The 10,237-nt window shown below is 34.2% G+C and overlaps 1 protein-coding gene across 1 annotated transcript; it reads left to right on the top strand.

Annotated features, from left to right (window-relative positions):
- The first annotated feature begins 3,517 nt into the window (after positions 1 to 3,517).
- On the top strand, positions 3,518 to 5,076 carry LOC123891021. Its single transcript, XM_045940801.1, has 2 exons — positions 3,518 to 4,261; positions 4,424 to 5,076. Exon 2 carries the CDS (start codon positions 4,438 to 4,440, stop codon positions 4,792 to 4,794), a length of 357 nt encoding a protein of 118 aa, XP_045796757.1. The 5' UTR covers positions 3,518 to 4,261; positions 4,424 to 4,437; the 3' UTR covers positions 4,795 to 5,076.
- Positions 5,077 to 10,237: the final 5,161 nt, after the last annotated feature.

The following is a 10,237-nucleotide window of genomic DNA, read 5'->3' as shown; positions in this document are numbered from 1 at the left end:
TGCTTATAGCCATTGTCGTTATTTACACCGTTGGCATCCGATTGTATTTATGTTTGATATTACATACTCCCTCCGTCCCAAAATATAAGGGAAAATTGGTCAACAAAAGTTGATGTATTTAGTCCAAATTTTTAACCAAATACATCAAGTTTCTTTGACCAATTTTCCCTTATATTTTGGGACGGAGGGGGTATATTATTGATGATGAGGGTATTTTCACATTTCACAAACAGAAAATTTGACGAATTTTATCCATGTGTTTCTTTCCTCATTAGTCATTAGGGCCCTCTCAAGCACATTAATAATTTTCATGGTCCAACCCTTGTCCTCGATTAAGTTTTTGGCTAAATTGCAGTTTTGGCCCCCCACGTTTCATAATTGTGCGATTTTGGCCCCTCACGTTTCAAATGTGCGATTTTGGCCCCCCACGTTTCATAATTGTGCGATTTTGGCCCTCCACGTTTCAAATGTGCGATTTTGGTCCCCCACGTTTGCCCCCTTTTGCATTTCTTGGTCCCCGTTGACTATTTTGACCAAAAAATTGATGACATGAAATATTTTTTACACGTGTCTTAATTGTATTGGTCAACCAAAATTTATTATTATTATTTTTTTTTAAAAAAAAGGATAGGTCACGTGACTTTTTCAAGAACATTATTCTCCACCACAAATATTATGTTGATGCACTTGCTTCTACCAAATTCTCATTAATTGGTTTCAAGAATTGATTATGCTATATTGAAAAACCAGAATCTAAAAACTTGGTCTCATTAATTGGTTTAACAAAAAAATCATAATTCAAAATATTTCAAATTCAAAATATTCATTCATTATACAAAATGACATTGCCGGAAAAAAAAAATTAAACCCCCCAAAAAAAATCACGTGACCTTTCCTTGATTATTTTTTTTAAAAAAATAATAATAAATTTTGGTTGGCCAATACAATTAAGACACGTGTAAAAAATATTCCATGTCATCAATTTTTTGGTCAAAATAGTCAACGGGGACCAAGAAATGCAAAAGGGGGCAAACGTGGGGGACCAAAATCGCACATTTGAAACGTGGGGGGCCAAAATCGCACATTTGAAACGTGGGGGGCCAAAATCGCACAATTATGAAACGTGGGGGGCCAAAACTGCAATTTAGCCTAAGTTTTTTCTTATTGTTTTGGTAATGCTCTTGAGTAATTACTTTTAGATACTTAACACTACGAAGACAATGCCAATTCGCCATCCTTGGTAAACAAGCTCCAATCCTATTTACCATTATGTATATATCTTCATTGTTTTCCAAATTTAAGTTGAGGGGTTTATGTGCGTTGTTAGGTTTCAATAATGTGAAAACATCTCAGTATTACGAATCAAATGATTAGTTTTATGCTCAGATGATGAACATACTCAATCAAGGACACTAACAACTGCTTGTCAAAAAATTAAAAAAGACACTAACATTCAAATAAGTTTTGACTCTGTCAGAGACCTATTTCAGAGCAAGGTATAGAGACAAAGACTAATTTCTTATTAATCTCTACTTTTTAAGTGTGCCATTTGATAGAAGAAAAGATATATGGATGCGGGAGAAATGAGACAGATGATGAACATTGCAAGATTTTTTGGATTGTAAGTTCAAGGTAGGATCTTTGACCCTCAGTAGGTGCCACAATGCATTTCCACCGCTTAAGTCATTTTGACCCTCTATGAGATTAATTTTTAATTTTGAAGACGGTAGCGGAACACTTTTTGCTTGGTAGGTAGGGTGTTTGTTTGGTTACAAAATGTCACATGTTCAAATCTGGTCATCCCTATTAGTTATCGTATCACCAAAGATCAATTTCGACCGATTCAACTAAAATAAAATTTCTCATTAAAAAAAAGCGCTCTTAGTTTAGTTCAATAGAACGCGGGTCTCCAAAACTCGATGTTGTAGGTTCTTTATTATATAGTTTACTCTAGAAATTGAATCTAACTTCTTTTTTGGAGCAGAACATTTTTTTATTAGAGCTAAACTACCTTTCATATAGGTGACTCTAGAAATTGAATTTGATTTCCTTTTCAGAAAGAGTCATGTTAACTATTTTAACATTGTTGGTAGAATCATTTATGTTGGGAAAAACCGGCATAGAGAATATCACTATGTGAAAATTGTTAAAACACATAGACTACCCTCAACCTTCCCTCGACCCCCATTACACCCCACTCTCCAAAGCAAATACCTAACTACATCTCACAACACTCTAATACAAGAGTATAAGAGAAAAACAAAAAGTCAGATATAGGCTTAAAGTGCTACTGACTGGTGCAATTAGAAACAAATAGCTTAGGTCCATTATATAGCTTTGATTTCCTCATTGCTTCACAATTATAAGCGATGTGGGACTTTCAATAGCTATTTTTTAACCTCTTTCCTTTATTTAAGAAACTAGGCGATGTGAGACTTGACAATCAACCCCAACAATTTATAAGTTAATTATGGCTAATTATAAAATTTTGTTTGTTAAAAAACTAACCATGTTTAGGAATCATCTACAGCAGTGAAATTAATACAAATTTAATTTACTTCGATTTTAAGATTGCAAATACTTGTTTATGACTTCAATTAAATGTATCATTAAAAAAAGGACTTAAGTTGAATACGTAAATTTGGAAGGAAGAGCAGAAAGGAGAGACGCGTAGGAATGCTTGAGTTGCAGTTAATAGTATAGTATATTAGTAATGTAGAGGGATGTCAAATTAGAATAATTAGTTGTACCTATCCAATCCAAATACACCACATTTTGATTATGTAAGAAACAAATTAAGATATAACTGAGCTCAATTTTGATTATCTAACTTCTTGAATTAGCACAACAAGCACACCGTTATTATATTCATACGCCACCCACGTTGCGTACCATGCTTACAACCCAATTGTTGTTATCTGTATAAATCAATAATACACTTTGATTTTAATAAATAAAAAAAAAATACACCTGATCATCAATACTGTATGATCAAAGCCAACATTTTTATTTTATAGCCATTTCGTTACATATAGTTACTATAACAAAATTACAAAAATATTCTTTAATATCTATTTCTTTAGTGATTCAAAAAAATATATTTCTTTAGTGAGACACACTCAAATGTTTATATAACTTCAATACATTGATGATCAAAACGATGATTTAGTGGTTTTTAGTTGTGGGTTAAAGATCATGATATATTTGTTTTCCCATGCAATATTTATTTATTGTAACACGAGATGGGTTAAGGTTAGACCGTTTCTAACATTACCAAAGCATTTGGTCCCACGGGATGGGAGAAACAATACTAGAACCTACGTACCCCATTGGACAAACTTCGGATTCTGAATGATATAATAGCACTACCAAACCAAACCATTCGAAAATCATGAATGAAGGCAACAAGAAGATGATGCAACTATGCACGTGATTGTCTTAATGAGGACTCACGCACGATAATAATATCTTAAAAGAGAGAATAGTTTTGTTCTAATTTAAGTGATTAATTAAAACAATGGAGATTAGTGTTCATATAAGTACTAACTCAACAAAAATTGATATTGTTAGGTTGAACACTGTCACTTGCGTTCAAACCCGAAACCTCAAAGTATGCGCGAGTTTCAACGGTGTTTGCCACTTCGTCTACAAACTATAAAAAACAACAAAATAATGAAGAGTACTATCGATCATCACAACCGGCCTAAGGGTAAGACAACTCAGGCAAGGGTTTTAGGCCCCTGAAAAAGAAAAAGAAAAATTATTAAGAAAAAAAGGCCTCTTAAAAGCCATAAGTGATAAGTTCATTAGTTTACAATAGGAAGAGGTCTCGGAGAAAAACATAAAATTTATTCAAAAACTTTGCAATTCTTCAAAAATTCAAGCAACTTTTTTTGCCTTCACTTTAAAATTTATTTTAGGCCTCATTTAGTGTTGGGCTGGCCGTGTCGATCCTTTTGTTTCATTACCTTCTATTTTGATACACTATTCAATATTTTTACATGCTTAAACATATATTTAAATGGAATAATTTTAAGAAAATTAAAAAGTTAAAAAATGAAAGACCAAAAATTTGGGGAAGTAATGAAAATCTCTTCTCACAACAACATTTAAGAAATACTTAAGTAGTACCTTGCACAACACAGTAAAGAGAAATTAAATAACAATAAAAAAACAGGACAATATATATAATATCTTAGGCATTGCGGCGGCGCACAACACAGGTCTGGTCGCGTAACAAACAAACCAAACAATAACTAAGGTACGTGTATCTACAGTACATAGTACATGCCCCTTTCTCTTCTAACATGTCATTTCTCTTTATCTTTCACGAAACCGTTTCTTCTTCCTACCACTATTTAATGTCCCTCAAATTTCTAATTCTTATATCCATAAATCTTTATTTCTGTTTCTAACTTTTTAGGGGGTGCCACCATAATGAACATGAATCTACTTCAGAACCAGAAGCGTAGCAATAGCATGAACATGATGATGACTACTAATCCATTGTTTAGGAGTGATTCATTTGGCTATTACTACCCTCATGAGCAACACAACTATACTACAATCATGGAGAAGAGACAATTGTTTCTTAGAAGCTATCAATTCACTAGAAAGAAAACTTTTTCTGAGAGAATCAAAGGCTCTTTTGTTCGTGTTCACAAAGTTGCGTTGCGATCTGCTAGGAAACTTCGGCGGTTGGAATTTTCTGTTTCCAGAATCAAATGTAGTTTCTATTCCCGAAGCAATCGCAACAAGTATCGCAAAACCCAAATTTCCTCGTGTTTATGTTAATGTATATGCCAAAAATTGGCATAGATATAGAAATTGGACACAACGGTCTACAAATAGTGACGCCTCGACATCAGTAATAATTTGAGGATATGTAACTGATTGAAAGTAATCACATAATTAATGTGTAGAATGCTAGAGTAGGTCCATTACTAATCATCTCTCGTGAGAGAATTGAGAGAGATTTATTTAATTTGTTATTTTTCATTTCATGATTTATCAGTTGTTGCTTTTGGAGCCCTTAGTCTTACTAGTGATATAAATATTGTGATTGTTAATTCGAATTTATTAGCCTCAAAAGATACTTCTTCCATTTCTTCACTTTTTTTGTCCTCTAAATTTGTAAGTTTATTTATGAGATGACTTGTATCTTGGACAGTTGCGATTTTGTTGTTTTGTTAAGTTTGCATGAGGGATTTTCCAAATAAATAAATAAATAAATAAAATGAAGGGAAAATAAACTTTCATCTTAAAATAGGAGGGATTTTCTGACATCATCATAGCAAGTTGTCCACATGTACAATGCCACGTCATCAGTGAGCATGACACATTAGCAAAAGTTTGACCAAATTGAGGTGGGGGACTAAAACTAACAAAAAACTAAAATAGGGGATCAAAAGTGCTGAGTTTTAAAATAGGAGATCAAAAGTTCAGGTTTTTCAAAATAGGGGGATCAAAACTGCATTAAAACCAATTATTTTTTATTTTCAAAAATTTTTCTACATGATTTACAATTTTTTTAAACAAGGATGGAGGTTGATGCACAATCCGGAATCACTAGTAGCTAGAGTACTGCTCAAGGCAAGGTATTTCCCTAACTCCTCTTTTTTTGATGCACAACTTGGATATAATCCTAGTTATTCTTGGAAGAGTCTATGGAGTTCTAGGGAAGTGTTGAAGAGAGGCTGTAGGTGGGTTATTGGGGATGGTAGTAAGGTGATGGGGGAACCATGGATTCGAGGGGGTTATTGAGGAGGTATATGAGTTAATGATGGATGGGGAAAGCGCATCAGAAGACAAATTTGTTGCAGGCCGTGTAGCAACACTGCGGTGGAACCTGTGGCAGAACAGAAACGACGAATTGTGGAACAATACCAAGCTGTCGCCTACTCAAATTGGTCACAAAGCGCATCAGATGTGGCAGAGGTGGTTCGAGGCAAACCATATGCGATCACGCAGTCAGCAGGACGAAACCACGAGAGGGCTGGATTAAATGTAACGTAGATGCAGGCTTAGAGCTAGGATAGCCTGTGGAGTAAGCTAAATGTGACCACTTGTGTTTGTTTTCTATATGAGGTGTTAGATCTTCTTTCATGCACTGGTCTTCATTCTCTTTAGTATTCAACAGACTCCCACAAGCTTGACCTTGATAAATGTTTATCATTCCAAGCTTGGATATAAATGAGTTGAACTTTGGGGGAACTATAACCTTGGTTAGAAAATCGGCCAACTGTTCTTGTGTAGGTATAGGAAGCAATCTGAGGACCCCTTGTTGAACCCTTTCCCTTACAAAATGGCAGTCTATTTCTAAGTGTTTTGTTCTTTCGTGAAACACAGGATTTGATGCAATGTGAATTGCACTTTGAGAGTCACAGTACAGCACTGGTTGTTTGCTGCATTTGATATTCAAATCCTTCAACAAGTATAGAACCCATTATTACTCACATGTGGCGGTGGATAAGGCACGATACTCAGCTTCTGAGAGGATCTTGAGATAGTTTGTTGTTTATTAGCTTTCCAAGATATGAGTGAGCTACCTATGAAGAAAAGAAAACCAGTAGTGGGCCTTCTTGAATCAATACACCCTGCCCAATCATATCCTTGTATCTGTATTTCTGAATCTCTAGGAAACATAAGTCCCCTTCCAGGATTGTGCTTCAAGTATTTCTGAATCCAAACCCTCTATTTGGTTGTAGCCTTTGGCATAGTAATAAAAAATGGAAAGTTGGCATTCTTATTTGCATTGCATGCAAAATATTTGTTATGTGAATATGTGATGGGATCTAACTATATAGCCTATAGTTATAGGTTATGTGAATATGTGATGTCATGGCATTCAATCATGATATTCATCATCGTCCATCCTCTTCATCTTTTGATGTTGGAATCACGTACGTAGCTATTTATGAAAGCAAATGAAACTGATACAGTTGATTCATTTAGAAGGCCAACAATTCTTTGCAACTTCCTTTCCTTAACATATCTCTAAGGTTGGTCCAGGTTAAAGAATATGATTGAAGTTATTCTAGAAATTTCAATCTCAAACACTCTAATAACAATGTATAAAAAATGCCAGAAAATAATCGATAAATTCATGCTCATTATAAATTAGATAAAATAACACTACAAAATTATAAGCTGACATTGTTCGTTTACTTCATCTTTAAGCATTTCATGAATGAACCCACGGCAACAGCCTAAGTCATTAGTCCATCTACGTCCAACAAATATATAGAATTTGTCACAAGAACTGAAAGTCATTTTCTTAAGCAAACTTGCATTCCTCAATAGGTGACTAGCTAGGTCGATAACATTTATGGAGCAAACATAACCACAAAACTTGACATCTTTCAAATTATTATGAGAAAATCCCACATATTTTCCTTTTTGCTTCTTGGATCCTTTTTGCTTCTGTTTACTGTTTTGATATTGTAGTACGTATAAAATTGGTCCGACCTGCCGGATTCCACATCGGAATCAGTGAATGCCACCAAAGAAAGTCAATCTTACCAGCTGGGTGATGGATTTTTATCTTCAACTCAAGGGGTGTGTAGAGATTTGGAGTTGAAAATTGGGAGCTTTGAAGGCTGTTTTACAATTATTAAATGATCATGGGCTGGTAGCTAACAAGAAAAAGTGTCAGTTTGCACAATAAACTATTGAATATCTAGAACATGTGATATCACAAACAGGGGTAGCTGTGGATCCTAATAAGGTGGTCAGTGTAAACCGATGGCCTATTCCTAGAAATGTGAAGGGAGTAAGGGGATTTCTAGGTTTGACTGGTTACTATAGAAAGTTCATTAAAAACTATGGGAGGATGCCAAACCATTAACTGATTTAACCAAGAAAGATGGTTTTCAATGGAGTGAAAGTGAAGAAGCTCAGAAAGCCTTTGAGGAGTTAAAATTGAAACTGACCACTGCACCTGTATTAGCTTTGCCAGACTTTAGCAAAGAATTTGTGATAGAGTGTGATGCTCTGTTGTCAATAGCAGCCGCGACAACCACTATAGCGGTACGACACGTCAAAATTGGATGGGTGAGTTTGCTTCCGTTTTATATTTTCGGATTAAAAGCCACTTTGCCTGAAAATGGTTATATATACCTTGACACCGATCCTTTTAATTTTTTTACATATATTTTTTTAATCACCTCCTCTTTGTTTTTTTAACTGTAAGAGGCTAGGATGACTTATGAGACCCACAATATGGAAATATGATTTTATAGATTTTTAGGAAATCACCTAGACCCACAATATGTTTTTTTACATATGTTTTTTATAGTGGCATGATCATCATATCATAACTAATTTTAATTTATCACTTCTAAAACTTCTATTGTAGGCGTTTCATATGTAAATGCAAGCAAGGGTGTTTGCAGTTTGTGATTTTGAAGCCTATTTTAGTTGTTGTTACACTTATTCTCTATGCTAAGGGTAAATACTGTTGGCGCAGCAGAAGCATCAAGCACACGCACACAATGCACAATGCACAATGCACATAGGCTCAAGACAAGGCAATGAGCACAAGCACAGTTTCTGCAAAACTGTGATGAAGAAAGGGAAAATTGTTTCTGGTTTTGTGAGGTAGAAGAAGATGAAAGACTAAGCAAAAAAACAAATTTTTTATTCATCCACTATTGGGCCAAAGTAAAGTATATATACAATTGATCCCCTATTTATACAAACTAAAACTCTTGCTTGTAAAGCAAGTAACAAACTAGTAAGTAACTTACAACCAACTTGGTTGTAACTAACTAACTAAAAACTGTTTTAACCAACTTTCAATTGATCAAAACCAACTAACAACAAGTAAAATCAGTTATTGAATTACACATTCTCAACAAATACAAGGATGGAAATTTCAGTCCAAAAGCAGTCATACTTGTATCTTTTTTTTTTTTGAGAAAGTCATACTTGTATCTTACAATCATCTATACATTCTCATATACAATGGCTCTCTATGCTCTTGCATTGTTTTACCTGGCATGCAAGGATCTGCTTCAGCCATTCAATCCGGTTCCAAAGTTTATTATCATAAAGTCCGTTGTATTCCTGACTTATTGGCAGGTAATTTTTAAACATTTTTCATTTTTGTGGTCTATTCTTTTCTCATATTTTCGGCTCTATCTCGTTGCTGGTTGTATTGTAATACTAGAAGAACATGAAAAGTGTAGCAGTTATATTTCTGTTATATGTTACCATAAAAAAAGATCTTAATGTCATGTAAAATAAAAACTACGATTTTATAAGGATGTCTTGTTTGATCTTAAGATGATCAGTAACTTGTTTGGAACTGTTAGATAAAGAATACTTTAATTTTTGTTCCATTATCCAAGTAGTGTTAGAATCCATTGTATGTTATTGTTAGGAATTTGAGTTAGCTTATTTACTTTTCTTGTGAATCGTATTTTGCATTTATTATTGTTTTTGTATTGTATGTAACTATCATTAAGCTGAGCCAACTGTGTTTTCAACACTAAAACTTATTCATAAAATTCTGTCTTATAATGTTATTCTCATGTTGGTATCAGAGCTGGATTGATCCGACTTCCTATTTTCACTTCCATTGTATAGTTCAGCCCAGTCAAGGCTTGATTCTGTTGTTTTCATGTGTCCTCATTCAAGCACATACTACATCTATTGCTAGTCTATTTTCTTGCCAATGTCTACTTCCATAGAGTGATTTTTCATATGTTAAAAAACTGCCATTAAGAATGTCTCTCCATCCCGTCAATTGATTTATAAAATAGTATAGGATTCAATTGTAGCAAAAACTTATGTATCGCCCGTATCAACCATTGTATAGGATTCCTGGCTATGTCCATTGATCCTTTTCTAGATGATTTCTTATTGGGGATCGAAGTTGTGGGGATCGAACTGTGGTACTCCCTACCAAGTTCAGCGCCAATCACCACATAATGTACTTGCCAATGTTAACAAAAATCAAACAATCAATAATCTTTTACTACCAATTATCAATATATTAAAAGTAATTAATACACTTTTTTTTAAGTCTCTTTAAATATGTGACCGATGTGATTTATAAATTATTGTTAGATTAGCCTTCTTATACTTCGATTAGTCTTGATTTTGTGATTTTTATGATGATGTGATTATGCGATAACTTGTGATTTATGAGATTTGCACCATCTCATTTTGCCAGTTGAATTGAGGTGGTATGGCCGCCTTGTGCCTGTGTTGTCCCGGGGAAATTGAATCCAAA

Source organism: Trifolium pratense, linkage group LG6, assembly GCF_020283565.1.
Source record: "Trifolium pratense cultivar HEN17-A07 linkage group LG6, ARS_RC_1.1, whole genome shotgun sequence".
NCBI classification, from domain to species: Eukaryota; Viridiplantae; Streptophyta; class Magnoliopsida; order Fabales; family Fabaceae; genus Trifolium; species Trifolium pratense.
The sequence above is the reverse complement of the archived record's forward strand: the minus strand, read 5'-3'. Positions and strand labels throughout refer to the sequence as shown.

Excerpts from the sequence above, each read along its gene's own strand:
- LOC123891021 (XM_045940801.1), top strand. The coding sequence starts at position 4,438 with ATGAACATGAATCTACTTCAGAACCAGAAGCGTAGCAATAGCATGAAC.